Source organism: Rhineura floridana, chromosome 2 (assembly GCF_030035675.1).
Source record: "Rhineura floridana isolate rRhiFlo1 chromosome 2, rRhiFlo1.hap2, whole genome shotgun sequence".
Taxonomy (NCBI): domain Eukaryota; kingdom Metazoa; phylum Chordata; class Lepidosauria; order Squamata; family Rhineuridae; genus Rhineura; species Rhineura floridana.
The window spans coordinates 115,734,916-115,753,987 of NC_084481.1; the positions used below are offsets into that span (position 1 = coordinate 115,734,916).

Genomic DNA, 19,072 nt, shown 5'->3' on the forward strand with positions numbered 1-19,072 from the left:
TCAACAAGCAAATGTGGTGCATTCCCCTCATTTACCAGATATAACATCACAATCATACTAAAGTTTCCTTACCACACAGTCCCATTGCTTTTGGATCATTGGTTGTGTTGAGTTCTATTACCATCATGCCAGTGGTGTGAAACCACTGGATTCTAATATTTGTAGGAGTTTCAATAATATACATGAATCCATTGTCCTCAATCTTAAATCCATACTTTCTAACAGTAGGCCATGCATATCTTGAGTTGACAGCTATCTGGAGAATATACAGGGACACTAATTTAAGCAAATGTTAAGATTTGTACTTTGCCATAAAAATATGTTTTCACAATATCCCACCTATTCCTATGCAAAACAAACAGATAATTGCAATGAAACTTGCATGCACTGTGTTAATCCAATATAGTTTAATGCAGACCTGTACAGCTTGTGTATTATGCTTACCAGGTGCTTGACAACTGCCCTAGTTTTGCAGTCCCAACCAGGTAGCAAAATCAAGTGAGGGAATAATCAACGCATGGGCTGCAACTGTGTGGTGAGTCAGGCCTCTAAGTTAGGCAGGCATGGTCTAACATAGTGGGGAATCTTTTTCAGTCTGAGAGCCACATTCCCTCATGGGCAACCTTCCAAGGGCCACATACTAGTGGTGGGTGTGGCAGGTGGATGTGGCCAGACACACACCACTCTCCATCTTGGCAAGCAAGAGATATTATAAGGACAAATTCCAGCCAGAAAAAAAGAAAAGAAAAAAAAAGACACAAAGTAGGGCCAGAGACGGACATGGCCTGGGTGTGTGTGACCTGGGTTGAGTTTCAAGGGCCAGATACAGAAGCATGGAGGGCCACATCCAGCCTCCAGGCCTGAGGTTCCCCATTCCTGTTCTAATGCCTTCAGGACACTGGCTGAAAAAACCCTTGGTTCCCTATCTGAGTGGTAGTTTTGTGTTGCTGGAAATAAACCCATCAGATTGGATTTCAGTGCCACCTTGTGGTGGCAGGCAGGAAAGATTTCCTACTTTGAAGAAAGTAGGCAACTCCCATAATGCACTCTTCCAGTTTGCATCTTCGCCAATATCAAACAGGTTAAAGGAGAAATAACAGCTATACACAAAAGGCCTACTTCCTTATTAGTGAGTAGATATGAAGAAACCCCTTATGTAAAAATTGTAGACTGTCAGTATAGTGAAGAGAGCAGCTGTTACTAGGGTGTGGCCTGATGAGTTTCTTTCCGGTAACACAGAACTACCATTGAGGTAGGGAACCAATGGTTCTTGTGTTGCTGGAAGAAACTCATCAGATTGGGATTTTCTAAAGCTTCCCATGTAGGGTGGGAAGTAAATAAGGCTGCCCCCCAGTTAAGAACAGCCTACTGGAGCACCCTCCTGCCAAAGTCTGCCTTAGCTAGGTATAAGTATTAATTTTATAGTGCCTGGTAAAGGAACTTGGGGTTGCCTATGTTGCTGCCCTGCAAATTTCACCTATGGAAGCATTAGTTGAGAGAGTTGCCAAGGTGGCCACTGCTCTCATAGAGTTGGCTGCGATTCTATTGACTGGAAGTCTTAGAGCCTCACAGGCGAGAACTATGCACACTCTAATCCATTTCAAGAGAGTGGAAGAGGTTACTCTCCGTCCCAGTGAGGCTGGGTGGAAGGATACCAAAAGTGTGTCAGTTAGCCTAATGTCCTTAGTCCTGGCAATACAGACCTTCAATGCCCATCTGACATCCAAAGAATGCCAAGCATGTTCTAAGGCAGAATTAGCTTTTGCTGTCTGTAAAATTTTGTCAACACTTTAGGTATAAAGGAAGGATCTGTTCAGAGAACAGCCCTATCTTTATTAAAAATGCAAAGGTGTTTGGCCACTGAAAGGGCATTCAGTTCAGAAACTCTGTGGGCAGATGTTATGGCCACAAGGCAAATGGCTTTCAAAGACAGCAGCCTCAGTGGGATTGTAGATAAGGGTTCAAAAGGGAGCTTCTGCAAAGCACACAGGACCTGATGCAAATCACAGGAGGAAAATACATGCATAGTAGGTGGACACTTTAAGGTTGTCCCCTGTAGAAAACATTTCAGGAGTGGATGGGCAGCTAGAGGTGCAGACACCGGATCTGAAATAAGCAAAGAAACTGTTGCAGCTTATCTCTTCATGGTGTTAGGTCTAAGGCCCTTCTTAAGGCCGTCCTGTAGAAAGGCCAGAATATGAGAAATGTTTGCCTTGCAAGCATACAGTTGCTTGGAGGAGCACCATGAGTCAAATGCTTTCAATGCTAAGGCATAAATGCGAACAGTAGATGGGTATCTGGAGGCCAAGATAGTTTCAATGACCTCAGAGTTAAGACTAACCTTTCTCAGGCATCTCTGTTCAATACCCAGGCTGTCAGCTGGAGTCAGGCTGGGTCCGGGTGAAGTAGAGGGCCCTGGGAGATTATGTCCAGAAGATGTGGAAGGTGCCATGGAGGAGATGGTGCCAGAGCCAGAATCTCTGACAGTCAGGGGTGTCAATCTATCAAGATCACTCAAGCCCTTTCCTCTCTGATCTTTCATAGGACCCGTGGTAGGATGGGTATTGGAGAAAAAGCATAAAGCAGTCCCCTAGGCCAAGATGTGGTGAAAGCATTCAGACCTTCTGCCTTGGGGGGGGTGGAATCTCGAGAAGAATGTCTTGAGCTGGTGATTGTCTCTGAATGCCAGGAGCCTCCTGAAGCAATGCTGATGCTGAAGGAAGATCTTCAGATGAAGCATCCACTCTCCTGGTTTCACAGGTTGCCAACTCAACCAATCGGCCTGACCATCAGATGTCCCGCTGATGTTTTCAGCAGACAGGGATTGAAGCTGAACCTCCACCCAATTCAGAAGCAGGGAGCCTCTGCCTGCAGTTCTGCAGATCTCGTCCCCCTTTTCCGGTTGATATTTGCTGTTACAGTATTATTTTTGGTCCATAAGAGCATGTGGGATAGGTTGAGACAAGGAATGAAGAACCGCAGGGCAAAGCGTGCTGCCCTTAACTTTAACCAATTGATATTCATCATTTGTTCTGTTGGAGACCAACAACCCTGAACCATATGGCCCAGGTAGTGGGCTCCCCATCCACTGAGGCTGGCGTCTGAAGTTATTGGTGTCGGGGATAGTTCCATGAAGACCCTTCTGAAGATTCTGATCCCGGGTCCACCAGGTCATGGCTGCCCGCAGTGCAGGAGTGAGTCAGAGATGAATGTACTATCTGAGGGTGATGACATATTGAAATGGGAGAAGGAACCACTGAAGAGGCCATGCATAATATCTGGCCCACAGAGTCACTTGAGATGCTGATACTAGTAAAACTAGGACCCTTACTAAAAACATTAGGTCTGCTGTTTTGGACATCATCAACTTGAGGGTTGTGATCTTGATGGACTGTGCCCTGTCTGGTGAAATAGAAATTGATCCATTGACCATGTTGAGAAGCGCTCCTAGATGAATCAGGCATTGTGTAGGAAGCCATGAGACTGGAGTTTGGATAAAGTGATTTTGATATCTTGAAGGGCCCATGATTTTGTTGATGAGCAAATGAGGTCATCCATATAGATGCCTTGGAGACGAAGATGAGCTACCAGGGCAACCATAACCTTTGTGAATACCCTTGGCACTGAGGGCAGGCCAAAGAGTAGAGCTCAAAATTGGAAATGTTGGTGATTGTAAGCAAAAGAAAGAAATTTTCAATGACTGGGGTGGATGGGAATGTGCCAACAGGCTTTCTTGAGGTCTGTTGACGATAAGAAGTCTCGAGGATGAAGAGCATCCTTGATTGATGCCAGGGTTTCCATCCTAAACTTTCTGTGCACAACCCACTGGTTTAGAAATCTACGGTCCAGCACAGCCCTCCAGGAATTTTGTTCCTTCTTCGGCACCATGAAAAGCATGGAGTAGATGCCGAAGAAGAATTCTCCTGGAGGGACTGATTCTATGGCCGCCATGGACAGTAGGTGTTGAATAGCATCCTGTACAATCTCCTGTTTCACCAAAGAGTTGGCACTGGTGAGGGAAGGAATTGGGGTGGTGGCAGGGACTGGAATTCAATTTGGTATCCCTGAAGAATCAAGTTGAGGACCCACTGATCTGTTGTCGAGGCCTGCCAGGTATGGAAGAGTTGTTGAAAGCAGCCTCCATCTGGATTCTGATGGCATTGCAGATGCTGAGTATGTCCTCCTTTGTTGGAGGGCGGAAACTTGGCTCCTTGTTGGAATCTGGAAGACTATCTGGGCTTGATCCAGTTGTCCCAGCTGGGTCTGGAGTCCTTGTACCTCTGGGGTGGACAAGAGCTCCAATGACTCGATGGATAAGGGGACCCTGGAGGTAGTGTCCGCCTCCCAATATTTCAGCCAAACGGTCATTCTGGCCACCACATCTGCCACCAGAACCAAGCTGCAAACTGAGTTGCATCTAGTGTAGCACCAACCACCTCTGCTGGGAATCTTCAGGAGGGACTTGCGAACTCGATCGAAGTCCTGGTTGGGGTTGTCAATCAGGTCATCCAACCAAACAAGGGCTGCCCAGGTGAAGACTGAAGCAGAACAGGAAGCTCGAACTGTCAAAGCTTCTGCTTCATGTGCCCTGCGTAGGGCAAAGTCCAGACACCTTCATTGGGATCCCTGAGCTGAGAATCTCCATCTTTGGGGAGGAGGTTCTTGGCCACAAGAGCCCAGATTGGATGTCAATGGCTGGAATTTTCAGTAATTCTGTAAATTCTGGGTCTAGACTGTAAAACTTATTAGCAAGACACAAAGACTTTCTATATTGCAATGGCATATCCCATTCTGCCTTGGTGATAGTTTTAAATGCCCCAGAGACAGGAATAACTGAGGACTTAGGCTCAGGTAGTACAATCAACCCTCCAGCTTAGATTGAGCTGGAGATGGCTCAGTGGCACTGGAACTAAGGCCAAGAGTTGCCAAAACCCTGGATAGGGGCAAAATAAGACTCATGGAAGAGGCAATGAGAGGATTGTTCCTCTGTCAGGGAGCCTTCACTCCACTCTCCTTCCAACTCAGGAATAAGGAATGGGTCTAATGGATCTAACTCACCAGCTGGGATATTGTGCTGATAACAGGGTGCAGGTTCTCCAGCACTGTCAATATGGAGAGCAAATTGATTAGGGCAGATTGCAGTAAGAGACCTTCCCTTAGGGGGCAGCTTGTCTGCGAGAGGGACCCCTTGGATGAGACAGGGCTTGCATAGTAGGTGTGTCCCTGGAGGTGGATGGGACAGCCTGGTCAGATACATGAACAGAGTCATTATGGGCAGGAACAGTTTGCACTGGTGCTGTTATTTCGCTGGCTGGTTCTCCCAATAAAGCATCTTTAATATGTTTATCTGCAGTCAGGAAGAAGCCAGGAAGCACAGATCCCTGGTCCGTGAACATTGCTGGGACAGGCTGAAACACTGCTGGTGGGGTATGACAGAGGACTGAGTAAACCCCACAAAATCCTCCTCCTGAGAGGAGTGAGGGGAGAATAGATCCCTGAGCATTTCATTATTTCCTAAGTCACCTGGATGTTGAAAAATATCTCTATGTTGTTCCCTGTCCTTATTCATGAGGGAGCACACTGCAGCCTGAGGGGTGGCTGGAAGTGCTGGTTTGAATCATAGAATAATAGAATTGGAAGGGGCCTATAAGGCCATCAAGTCCAACCCCCTGCTCAATGCAGGAATCCAAATCAAAGCATTCCCGACAGATGGCTGTCCAGCTGCCTCTTGAATGCCTCCAGTGTGGGAGAGCCCACTACCTCTCTAGGTAATTGGTTCCATTGTCATATGGCTCTAACAGTTAAGGATTTCCTGATGTCAGTTGAAATCTGGCTTCTTGTAACTTGGGCCCAATATTCCATGTCCTGCACTCTGAGATGATTGAGAAGAGATCCTGGCCCTCCTCTATGTGGCAACCTTTCAAGTACTTGAAGAGTGCTATCATATCTCCCCTCAGTCTTCTCTTCTCAAAGCTAAACATGCCCAGTTCTTTCAGTCTCTCCTCATAGGGCTTTGTTTCCAGTCCCCTGATCATCCTTGTTGCCCTCCTCTGAACCTTTTCCAGTTTGTCTGCATCCTGCCTGTACTCTTCCTTTGTGGCCTGGCCTTCTGTCCACTTCCTGTATATGTCCTTTTTTGTTTTCAGGTCAGCTCTAAGCTTTTGGTGAAGCCACATTGGCTTCTTCTGCTGTTTCCTCCCTTTTTTCTTTGTTGGAATTGCTTGCCATTGCGCTTTTAGAATTTCCTTTTTTAGAAACTCCCACCCATCTTTGACTCCTTTTCTCATTAGGGTGGCTTGCCATGGAATTGTACTTACAACGGATCTGAGTTTATTAAAATCAGCTTTCCTGAAGTCCAGGGTGCGCGTATGGCTACTCTCAGCTTTTGCTTCTGTTAAAATCAAGAATTCAAGTATGGTGTGGTCACTTTCCCCCAGAGTTCCCATAACTGCCACTTCATCCACCAAATCATCTCTATTGGTTAGAATCAACCAGGATAGCTGATCCTCTGGTTGCTTCCTCCACTTTCTGTAGGAGAAAGATATCTCCAACACAAGTCGGAAATTTCTTGGAGGGGCCATGTTTGGCAGAATTTGTCTCCCAACAGATATAGGGATAATTGAAATCCCCCATTACTACTACATCATGCCTCCTCAAAACATTGGCAATTTGCTTTTCAAAAGTTACATTCTCGTCTTCTCCTTGATTGTGTGGTCGGTACAGACTCCAAGCACAACATTCCTTTTATTATTTGCCCCATTAATTTTAATCCAGATACTCTCGGTGGAGCTACCAAGCTCATCTTCCTGTATTTCTGTGCAGGGATATATATTTTTACCATATAGCATGACTCCACCTCCCTTTTTATTCCTTCTGTTCTTTTTGAACAAGTTATATCCTTCAAGTGCTGTATTCCAGTCATGGGAGTCATCCCACCAAGTTTCAGTTATACCTATCAAGTCGTAATTGCCCTCCTGTAGAAAGAGTTCAAGTTAGTCCTGCTTGTTTCCTATGCTCTGTGCATTAGTATACAGACATCAAAGACCATGAATGAATGAATGAATGAATGAATGAAACTTGAAACTTTATGTGATTTATGGCTTGGCTTCCTTACTACATTTTTCTGAGGACTGTTACTGGGCCCTATTAGAGCCGATCTCTCTGATCCCGTTACTGTGCACAAGCCTTCATCAGTCGTTACCACCAAGTTTACATCTCCCTCCTCCTTAGGATTCAGTTTAAAGCCCTCCTGATTAACTTCTCCATGCTGTGGCCAAACACATTCTTCCCAGTCCTTGTGAGATGCAACCCATTACTTGCCAGCAGTCCATCTTCCAGGAAGTATAGCCTGTGGTCCCAGAATCCAAATCTCTCAGGTTGGCACCACCTTCGTAGCCATTCATTCACATGGATTATTTTTCTTCCCCTTTCTACTCCTCTTCGAAGTACTGGAAGGATGGATGAAAAAACTATCTGGGCCCCAAAGTCCTTGAGTTTCCTTCCCAGAGCTTCAAAGTCTGATGTGATTTCTTCATAGCTCCATTTTGGCAGTATTGTTTGTTCCTACATGAATAAGGAGAAAGGGATACCTGTCAGTGGGCCTGATGAGTGATGGCAACCTTTCTGTCACATCTCTAATCCGTCCTCCTGGTAGACAGCATACCTGGCAAGTCCACGGATCTTCTCGGCATACTTGGGTTTCGATCCCACGCAGCAGGGAGTCTCCCACTACTAGTACTCTTCTATTCTTGTTGTGGGGCATGGTTTCATTGCCCCTGCTTGATTGAGCTTCAGCCTCTTGCTCGTTGTTGCACGGGATCTCCTGTAATTCTTCCACCAGTTGAAGACAGTTAAGACATGCTGATTCATAGGCTCACCATAAGTCGTGATCGACTTGAAGGCACATAACAACAACAAAGACATGCCCTCTTGGCTACTTGCTTAGCATCTCCCTTAGTCTGCGAATTCAAATTATGACATTTTTGCTTAGCTTTGCAGGTGATAGGGTCAGCAGAACTGTGTGAGGGTACCGGGGAAGGTCCGTCAGCAGACATGAAGGCTCTGTAATTATGGTGTGAAAGTGCAGCTGAGCAGCCTGTAGCAAGTACAGCACATGTGTCTGACAAGAGGATGCGGTGAACTAATGGCTCCTTGTGAGGCCACTGAAGTAAAAAACTCAGACCTCTAAAGAAAAACAGCAACCTTCCCTCTCCGAAGTGGCAAACAAAAAGGGGTGTGTGTGGAAAGAGGGCAGAAGGAAAAAAGGAGAGTAATTTTTTAAAAGGACTCTTTTAAAAAAAAGGGGGGGGGGACAAAGGGCAGACAGTGGGAAAGAAACAAACCAAACAGTCCTGGAGAGCCCTAAGCAGCATAAGAGAAAAGAAAGAAGACAGAAGAAAACAGTGGAAAATACAATATAAAATAATTCAAGCCTGAGGAAAGACAGGAGCTGGAAGAACCTCAACTACTTTCACAAGAGGCAGGAAAGTGAACTGAAGGAGTGCATTATGGAAGCTGCCTACTTGTGCGGTAGGAGCATGTTGTACTCCCTTTAGCAAAGGGAATAACACAGCCAGATACAGATTTATGGGTGAAGTAGGGCCACAACTTTATTGATAAGAGCAAGTAAAGCAGGGTTGGCATGGCAGTAGGGTCAGGATCCGCTTCTTTCCGGCAGCCCATGCTGGAAGAATGCTGAATTAACCAACAAGCAGTTGGGAACTACCCTTGGGAGTTGGCTCGCTTTCAGGTGGGGTGTGAACCCAAGGCACCTGTGGTCCCACTGACCAACCAGTGGGAGGGGTTGTGAGCTGGATGAGGCGGTGCCCCTCCTGAGCTAGGGGCGTGGCCATCGTGTACCCCCACTGGACTCCTAATGGGAGTCCCCCTTATGATTGATCCTGCCCAATGCCATTTCTGCCTAAAGTTGTGACAGAAGTGAGTGAATGCCTAACAACTGCACAGCGAACCACTGAGGGATAGGCGAAAAAACCTGCTCAACCATGGGGCCAGATTCGTTGAGAGGAAAAATTCCTATCAGGCCCTGTCAACCAGCAACCCAGCTCAGTGACACCCTAAGACCGAGGGAGGGTGGGTGGGAAAACCAGCACACGAAGAAAGAGGCTGGCTCTCAGGAGACTGGGGCCTTTAAAGGCCCGGGTCTGGCTCCACCCCTCGGCTGCTCTCGCAAGACTGCCCAGGATTGTGGGTGATCTCGTGAGAGCCAGGTCATAGATGAAAGGGTTCTAACTCCTCCCTCCCATCGCTGCCTGGGGTGCGCTCCACCCCACAATTAGCGCCCCATGTGGAGGCTCGGGGCTTGTCTTCCTTCAAAGTTGTCTTTCCTGCCTGTGACCACAAGCTGGCACCGAAACCCGATCTGATGAGTTTCTTCCAGTAACACAGGAATAAAGGTGAGCTTTCTTTGGAGCCAACATGAGATGAGCTTCTCAGAAGCCATTCCATAAAATCATAAGGAAGATGCTCTTTAAAAATGTATTTGGAAGTACAGGAAGCAGAAAATTAAAATGAACAGTATAGGAAAATAATAGAAAATTTATTAAAACTAGATAAATATAATAAAAGCTGCATGCTTAAATTTTTATTTTACATTTTTACATTATAAAATGGCATGAAACTGATTCATTTATTTCTTGCCAGCACAATCACTTATTCATTTATATGTGCTCTAATGGGAAAGCCTAAGAACACTTGGATATGACATGGATGCAACTCCGATGGCTTAAATGAAAAATATTTTATTTTCTTTAGCCAGCCTTTCCCAACCTTTGGGTCTCCAGACATGGCTGGACTGAAATTCCCTTCATTCCTGCTGAGCTGCTGCTGGGAGGAAGGGTGGGATATAAATCAAATAATAAAATAAATAAATAAATAAATAAATAAATTCCTGATAATTGGCCATGCTGGCTAGGGCTGATGGGAGTTGTACATATGGGGACCCAAACAACAACATCTGGGGACCGAAAGGTTGGGGAGGCTATTGTAGGCACTTTACTAAACCTTAGATTGCTTAATTGAACTTATCAGACTCAAAGTTGTCTTTTAATATTCATTTTTAAGATAACCTACAGCCGTTGTATTCTGTACACCATCCACTTCTTGACTGGGGAAAAAATTAAACTCCTGTTTAAAGATCTCTTTTCCTAAGAGTAATAATCAGAACTAAAATTATATAAATAAAGAGAAAGGATCCAAGGCTAACTATGATTCCAAGACCACCCTGTGCTGCCCCACAAATACACATGGAATGCCGCAGGTCAAATCACTGGAACAACACTATCAGTACATCTACAACAGTGAAGCTTTCCATCCACATACTAGAGGCTCTTCTGGAAATTTAAGCCCTGCCCTGCAGGCAGAGCTCTTCTCTGCCAGCAGAACAGCACTTACACTGCTTCCAGTGGCCTCTCATCTGGCCTTCGACTAGCTTTTGTTGTTATTGCTCAATTCTGAACATAGCTATCTATATGCATGTAGCTCTAGCAACCTAAAATTGGAAACACGAATTAGAATTGTAACAGAAGAAATAAACTTTACCTTTCTGTTTAAGCGATCAATGATAATCTGGTTAGATGTATATGTTAAATTTAACATTGCCAGACACAGCTTAGTAGAGGTTAAAATGCCCTAAAATTAAACAACAGGTTAGCTTATTCCATGATTAAATAGAAAGTTAAATGTTTGTTTACTTTATGACATGTATATGCTGCCCAATTAAAAAAAAGTTCTCTAGGTGGCTTCCAATAAAGGTAAAACAATTACTTACAAAATTAAAACTTCAAACTCCTAAAATCTAAATATAGCATAAAACCAGCAGCACAAGGTAAAATAATATAATAAACTCAAAGCAGAACCCAAATTTTTACAAATCTTACCTAGAAAAATAAAATCATGAAAATAAAAAGCCTTCACCTGTCTCTGAAAAGACCAGAGCACAGGCACCAAGTGATCCTCTTTGAGGAGGAGGGCATTCCATAATCAGTTTGCCTCTGCTAAAAAAGGCCTAGCAGCCACCTGCCACACCTTGTATGGCTGGGGCACCTGGAGATGGGTCTCCAAAGAACATCTTAAGGTCTGGGTAGGTAAACATGGGGTAAAAAACTAGCACACAACTTTGTAACATACATATATTCAAAAGAAAATATTTCTTTTAACAAAATACACCCTTCTGTTATTTGAAAATAGGATGATTTAAATATTAAAAAGTCAGGAAATGCAAATTTGAGCAGCTACTATCTTCAAAGTTCTTATATTCTACAGGCTTGAGGAGGATGAAAGGTCCATAATGCCAGTTCCTTAAGCCATTTAATTAATAATGGTCTCAGTTACGTCCCATTGATGTGATGCAAGAGAAAATGGCATACCTTTATACGCAGCAGCATGATTGCACTTGTTTATGGATTATGTCAAGGATCATAAACAACAACAAAATTCCACAAGATGCATTACCATATGAGTGTTTTTGCAATCACTGATGTGGATGCTTATAGTCTCGTCTTGAGTTTGGCTGACAATATAGGATGCTTCCTTAAATAAAGCCAAATGGTGTCCATCAAAGGTGATAAAGCTCAGATCAGAGAAGAGTGTACATCGACCTGATAAAACAAAATAAGGACTTATGCTAATTTAACTCATTTTACAAAATAAACAACAAACTGCTGATGACACACTATAAATTAAACCTCCCTTGTTAAAATATCTTACTTAGTTCTTTAAGGGCACAACCCAACTCACATTTCTGCTGGACTGGGGGGAGCTGGATGCAGCAGAACCCTGGCAGAGCTGGTAGACTCCCAATGCCACCAGGCTCCACCAGCAGAAGCCCCCCACTGCAGTTGTGCTGCAGCGCCACCAGAACCCTGCCAGTGCTACCAGGAGTCTGCTGTGGATGGCAAGTCCAGTAGACGGAGAGAAGCCGGTGGAAGCCCCCAAAACAGAGCATTCTGGGAGCGTGGCAGGGGAGGAGCCATGGGGGAATTTATGCGACTTCCAAGTCCCCCTTGGAGCACTCTCCCAGGTCCCAATCCCCATAATTATTCTGCTGGCTAATAGGCCAGCACAGTAAAAAAATTACAATGGCAGCCTACAGGGACCACTTACTCCCCAGTAGGCCTGTTTGTGGGAGCCGGCTCTTCCCATCCGTCTCCCATGAGCAACTCCCAACAGAGCTGGTGCTCAACTGGGCCAGTGGCTCCCAAATGGCAAGTAGATGCTATAGAGCTTTCCCCTGCCCCCCCCTCCACCAGCTTCCCATCATTTGGATTGCTCTGTAACTTAACTATAGATACATATAAAGGGTTGAATCCAGCTGTGTCATACTCAGCGGTATCCAATGCATTTGTTCCATTAGTGCAAATATTCATCTTGGACAATGGAACTTACATTCTCTCCTCCCCCTGTGCATGCCCATGCATTTCCCAAATCTGCTCCGAAGGATTGGAGAAATCCCCATAACAGATTTAGAGGGTTCAATGGGGGGGGGAGAAGTTCTATGATGCATGGGGGAAGAGAGGGAAGTTCCATTGCACATGTGTAAATCCATGTGCTAATGGAATGAGTTACTTGGCGCTACATTGGATACAAGCTTCAGAGTAAATGAAATCAATGGGCTTAAGATAGTCATCCAATCAATTTCAATGGATTTCTGAATATGACTCAGTTGGATTCAACCCAAAATTAATAAAGGTAAATGCATTTAAACATGTCAAGACATAGATTCATACGTTTCTGTCATTTTTAGGACAATTTACATCTACATATTTTAGATGTTTTAAATATTTTTAAAATTATTTCTATTAGTATTATTTTACCACTGTGGTGTTTCCTGTCCTGGGCTCTCTTAGGAGGAAGGGTGGGATAGAAAGTTAATAATAAATAAATTCTTTTTTAGGGACAGATAAATGCTAGTTCTTGAATACTGTAGTGTACAGAACAGTTCAACTAAAAATACACTATTTAATTTCCTGGTGGTTCAGCCTTTGCTACAACTTTCGGTTTCGCTAGCAGAGTCATTTAAGTGTGCTTTCTTGTAAGGTGTTCTTCACTGTGCTGCGTTTCTTATTCTATATCATTTTATCTCCAAATATAGTTAGCTCTTCCCTAACTGGGATAGAATCATAGAATCATAGAGTTGGAAGGGGCCTTGTAGGCCATCGAGTCCAACCCCCTGCTCACAGCAGGAAATCCACAGCTAGAGCATCTCCCGCAGATAGCTGTCCAGCCTCTGCTTGAAGACATCCAGCGAAGGGGATCCCACCACCTCCCTAGGCAGTCGGTTCCATTGCCAAACCGCCCTTACTGTCAAGAAGTTCCTTCTAATGTCCAATCTGAATCTACGCTCCTGCAACTTAAAACCATTAGACCTAGTCCTACCCTCTGGGGCAGCAGAGAACAAATCTGTACCCTCCTCTATGTGACAGCCCTTCAGGTACTTAAAGAGTGCAATCATGTCACCCCTCAGCCTTCTCTTCACCAGACTGAACATGCCAAGTTCCTTCAACCTTTCCTCATAAGACTTGTTCTTCATACCGGCTATCATCCCTGTCGCCCTCTTCTGAACCCGCTCCAACTTGTCTATATCTTTCTTAAAATGAGGCGGCCAGAACTGAACGCAGTATTCCAGATGAGGCCTGACTAATGCAGAATATAGTGGGACTATTACTTCCCTCAACCTGGAAACTATAGCTCTGTTTATGCAGCCCAAAACCGCGTTTGCCTTTTTTGCCAGTGGAGGTTCCCACAGGAGGAACAGGATACATTTCTGACAATTCCCCCTGCAGCCTCTATCACCACCTCCCAATGCTGTTAAGGAGAGGATCCCCTAAGGGGTCAAAGTGGGCTGCAAGAGGATGACTCCCTACTCCCTCAACCAGGAGCATCCCATGAGCAGAGATTCACTCATGGGTGTTCTGGATCCAACCTATTATATTTATTGTGTGAAGCCTCGATATAACAATATATGAACTGGTTCTATCAGAAATAGGATGTGTCAATGTCAGTTCTCTCAGTTTCTCATTTTTCCAATATTAAATTCAGTTCTCCACATTTCTGCAGCAATATGCAATTTTTAAAAAATCCTCATGAAAATTCTTCAACATTTTAGTATGACTTTCTCCTCCTAAACAAATTTTTATATGTAGTTTTGTCTAATATACAGTTTTATATGCAATTTCTCTCTATATAATTTCCTTTGTATATTATTCTCACAAATATATTCATTTTATCAGAGCTTGGAAAAGTTACTTTTTTAAACTACAACTCCCATCAACCCCAGCCAGCATGGCCACTGGATTGGGCCGATGGGAGTTGTGGTTCAAAAAAGCAGCTTTTCCAAGCTCTGCATTTTATGCACATTTTCCCCTAATACTCTTTGGATGGAGAACTAAGGGAAGGGCAACTTTTGAAGGATGGCTTTCTTTCAGTTCTCATATTGTTTCAGAAAGTACCAATTTGATAGATTCAGCTTTAAATATGAACTGAATCAAATTTCTCCTCCATCTCTAATTGGAAAAGTAGCTTTCAGTAATGTTTGCATTTACAAACTTTAAGGGCTCCATGTTTTGTTGCTGGTGATCTGTCCTAAAAAAGAAATAAATGTATTGTTTTTTCCTTGGAAACAAATGTTTGCTGTAATTTATTTATTACATTTATTTATTTATTATTTAATTTATATTAAATTTATATCTCGTCCTTCCCCCCAGAAGGAGCCCAGGGTAGCAATGGGATTATGACTATTCTCTTGTTCTTTGGACCTCAGCAGTTCACATAACTAAGTTGTTCTGGGTTTGGCTTTTTTAGCCTACTTCATTACTGTACTTTGATAGATGATGCTTATTTCTTTTTATGAAATTGATATTTAAAATATTTTGTATCAGTGCATATCAGCAATTAATAGCCCATAAATAAATCCCACTATCTGTTCTATTACACAAGTCCAAACTTCCATTGGTCTAATTGAGCTGACAGAGGTGGTCTCGGACTTGGTGTTGCGATCTCCCAAACTTTTGGTATTGGGGGATCTCAACATTCATGCCGAGGCCGCCTTGTCTGGAGCGGCTCAGGACTTCATGACCTCCATGACAGCCATGGGGCTGTCTCAATTTGTTACTGGCCCGACGCATGTGTCAGGACATACTCTAGACTTGATTTTTGCCACTGGAATGGGGGAAGGTGATCTGGGAGTGAGGAATTTTACATCTATTCCTTTGTCATGGACAGATCATCGCCTCTTGAGATTTAGACTCACATTGTCTTCTCCCCTCTGCAAGGGTGGAGGACCAATTAAGATGGTCCGTCCCCGGAGACTAATGAATCCTGAAGGATTTCAGAGGGCTCTGGGGGATTTTCCGGCTGATAAAACTGACGATTCTGTCGAAACCCTGGTCACTCTGTGGAATACAGAAATGACCCGGGCAGTTGACACAATCGCCCCGGTGCGCCCTCTCCATTGCAGAGCTCAATTGGCTCCTTGGTTTACCGAGGAGCTAAGACTGATGAAGCAAGAAAGGAGACGGTTGGAGGGCAAATGGAGACGAACTCCCAACGGCTGTAATTATGCACTTGTGAAGGCCTCCACTAAACGTTATGTGAGGGCGGTGAGGACGGCAAAGAAGCAATACTTTGCTACCTCTATTCAGTCATCTTGTAACCGCCCAGCGGAACTTTACAAAGTTGTCCGGAGACTTTTACACTCTGGTTCTCCGGACGCAATATTACCATCAATGGCCCGCTGTAATGAGTTTGCGAGTCACTTCCAAGACAAGATCATAAACATCCGTCGGGACCTTGACTCCAATATTGCAACAGTTGAATCTAATGAGGTGTCCAGAACACAGTCTTGTCCTGTTTTATTGGATGAGTTTCAGTTGGTACAGCTCGAGGATGTGGACAAGGTGCTTGGACAGGTACGGGCGACCACTTCCGCTCTGGACCCTTGCCCCTCGTGGCTAATAAAAGCTAGCAGAAATGGAACGGCCGGCTGGGCCAAGGAGGTGATTAATGCCTCCTTACGAGAGGGAGTGGTCCCACTTTGCCTGAAACAGGCGGTAGTGAGACCGCTCCTAAAAAAGCCCTCCTTGGACCCTGACAATTTTAACAACTATAGGCCGGTAGCAAATGTTCCATTTCTGGGCAAGGTTCTAGAGCCCGTGATCGCTTGCCAACTCCAGGCCCTTTTGGATGAAACTGATTATCTGGATCCATTTCAATCCGGCTTTCGGCCGGGGTTTGGTACAGAAACAGCCTTGGTCGCCCTGTATGATGACCTCTGTCGGGAGAAAGACAGAGGGAGTGTAACTCTGTTGGTTCTCCTTGATCTCTCGGCGGCTTTTGATACCATCGACCATGGTATCCTTCTGGGGCGACTCGCAGATTTAGGAGTTGGAGGCACTGCTTGGCGGTGGCTGCGCTCCTATCTTGGGAATCGTCTCCAGAGGGTGATGTTTGGGGAACATTACTCGAGTCCCTGGGTGCTACAATATGGGGTCCCGCAGGGCTCAGTTCTGTCCCCCATGCTTTTTAATATCTATATGAAGCCGCTGGGCGAGGTCATCAGGAGTTTTGGAGTGCGTTTCCAGCAATATGCTGATGATACGCAGCTCTATTTCTCCTTCTCATCTTCTTCAGGTGAGGCTGTTGCTGTACTGAACCGCTGCCTGGCCGCGATAATGGACTGGATGAGAGCTAACAAACTGAAACTCAATCCTGACAAGACTGAGATGCTGTTGGTCGGGGGGCCCTCTGCTCAGATGGTTGATGTCAGACCTGCCCTAGATGGGATTACACTCCCCATAAAGGAACAGGTCCGTAGTTTGGGGATCTTATTAGATCTGCTTCTGTCACTCGAGGCCCAAGTAGCCTCAGTGGCACGAAATGCGTTCTACCAGCTTCGGCTGGTAGCCCAACTACGACCCTATCTGGACAGGGAGAACCTAGCCTCAGTTATTCACGCTCTGGTAACCTCTAGATTGGATTACTGTAATGCTCTCTACGTAGGGTTACCTTTGAAAACGATTCGGAAACTTCAGCTAGTGCAGAATGCCGTGGCCAGAGTTCTTACTGGGACGAAGAAATTCGACCACATAACACCTATTCTGGCCCAACTGCACTGGCTTCCAATACATTTCCGGGCCAGTTTCAAAGTGTTGGTCCTTACCTATAAAGCCCTTAACGGCACTGGACCGCAATATCTGATGGAACGCCTCTCTCGCTATGTTCCTACCCGTTCACTCCGCTTGACGTCTAAGGCCCTTCTCCGGGTCCCAACTCATACAGAGGCCCGGAGAACAGTAACAAGATCTAGGGCCTTTTCGGTGGTGGCCCCTGAATTATGGAATACCCTCCCAGATGAGATACGCCTGGCGCCTTCTCTGTCATCTTTTCGGCGCCAGGTAAAAACCCACTTTTTCACCCAGGCATTTTAAGCTTTTTATTTTAATTTAATCTTATGTTTATTTTCTTTTACTCTGTTTTTAAATATGTTTTATAATTGTATGTGCAATACATACTTGCTTGTATTTTAAATATTGTGGTTTTATCATGTTGTACACCGCCCTGGGAGCTGTTAGCTATAGGGCGGTTTAGAAATGTAATTAAATAAATAAATAAATTTTTAAAATAAATACTGTACGAATAAGACTTACATGCACATTCCCACTTGGGGCAGCATTTATCTCCATTAACCTGAACGGCAAAACCAAGAAATCCACAGCTGGGTTGAGTTGCATTGTATGGACAGTTCTGGGATTTGTTAACTTGGATTAGTTGTCCATCTAAGCAAATGTGTTTTATGCACTCATTCTCTGTGATTGGCTAAGACATATTTAGAAAACATAGGTTACTTTTCTTATCAAAATAGTATTCAATAAAGGACTATTCAGAGAAAATAAGAAAGGGGTCAGTATCTCAAACTTCTGAGTGCCTATAAGTTCCTTTCAAGTCAATGACAGGTAAATGTAGCAATCTTGCAAAGCATTCAGACATGAAAAGTTTCAATAGTACATATATCAATGCAATGAATCAATATAATAAAAAAAACTAGGAACTGAGGATAGTCGTACAACATTACAAATTTGAAAGTATGGACATATTTCAAGTGTTATGTTGTTTTTAGTTATTTTGGTGGACCTCTGAAGATCAAAGCTACCCAGAATGCATCTTTAACATTACTTCATCATGAATATTTTATACATGGAGAGCAACACTAAGAGGCTGGTCAAAGAGATGCAGTAGAGGAGACTCTCTGTAAGGTATCTAGGATATATTTGACAGATTTAAAAGTTCAATATGATGTAATAAACTTGACACTATATAATACTTTCAACTGGTTGTGCCAATCAATGCTTAAATTGGGGTTGGCAAGCTTTGTTCATGTCACTAGATATGATTGTTTTCAAAGAATGACAGAATATGAGAAAAACAAAACCAGTCTGAAATAATAATGCAGCCTTATTTATAGTCCTTCCCTCTTTCATGACCACAGGGATTGCTCAGTAGATCAAAAACAAACTTCTTCAATCCCTTACCTGACTTTTTCTGACCATTATTCATAGCTATAGCATGGATATACCTCTTATTGGTTTTGAATAGTATATCCCATTCTCCTTTTCTAACAGAAAGTCTTGTTCATCCCACTAGTTGTGATTGTCTACTCTCTCGTCTTTTGTATACAATAAACATTTAAGTATAAGTCACACCACACAATTCCCTTGCTGGCTTCCCACCACCAAGAATGATGTGACAATAATGGGTAGAAAAATATAGCACAGGTTGGGGGGGGTTGTTTTGTTTTTTATTATAAAAAAGAAAGGTCTGCTAAATACAGATCGATGGCAAGCATGACCCTAGTATTTGACTAGAGAACAAAATTATATATATCACGGCTTGTCAATGTATTAATTTGTCAACTCTTAATGATAATTACAACCTATAATCAGAGCTTGGAAAAGTTACTTTTTTGAACTACAACTCCCATCAGCCCCAGCCAGCATGGCCACTGGATTGGGCTGGTGGGAGTTGTAGTTCAAAAAAGTAACTTTTCCAAGCTCTGCCTATA

At 43.9% G+C, this 19,072-nt stretch overlaps 1 protein-coding gene across 12 annotated transcripts in view; it reads right to left on the bottom strand.

Annotated features, from left to right (window-relative positions):
- Window positions 1-19,072, bottom strand: part of OTOG (otogelin) — a 208,398-nt gene that overhangs the window by 43,318 nt on the left and 146,008 nt on the right. For 10 of the 12 annotated variants that reach the window (XM_061610233.1, XM_061610231.1, XM_061610235.1 and 7 more), the window contains 4 exons: window positions 17,661-17,829; window positions 11,470-11,615; window positions 10,558-10,647; window positions 73-256 (listed from right to left, as the gene is read on the bottom strand). In XM_061610233.1, coding sequence (XP_061466217.1) covers window positions 73-256; window positions 10,558-10,647; window positions 11,470-11,615; window positions 17,661-17,829 — 589 coding nt within the window. The remainder of the gene's footprint in view (window positions 1-72; window positions 257-10,557; window positions 10,648-11,469; window positions 11,616-17,660; window positions 17,830-19,072) is intronic. The other 2 variants (XM_061610232.1, XM_061610241.1) reach the window with 2 other exon arrangements.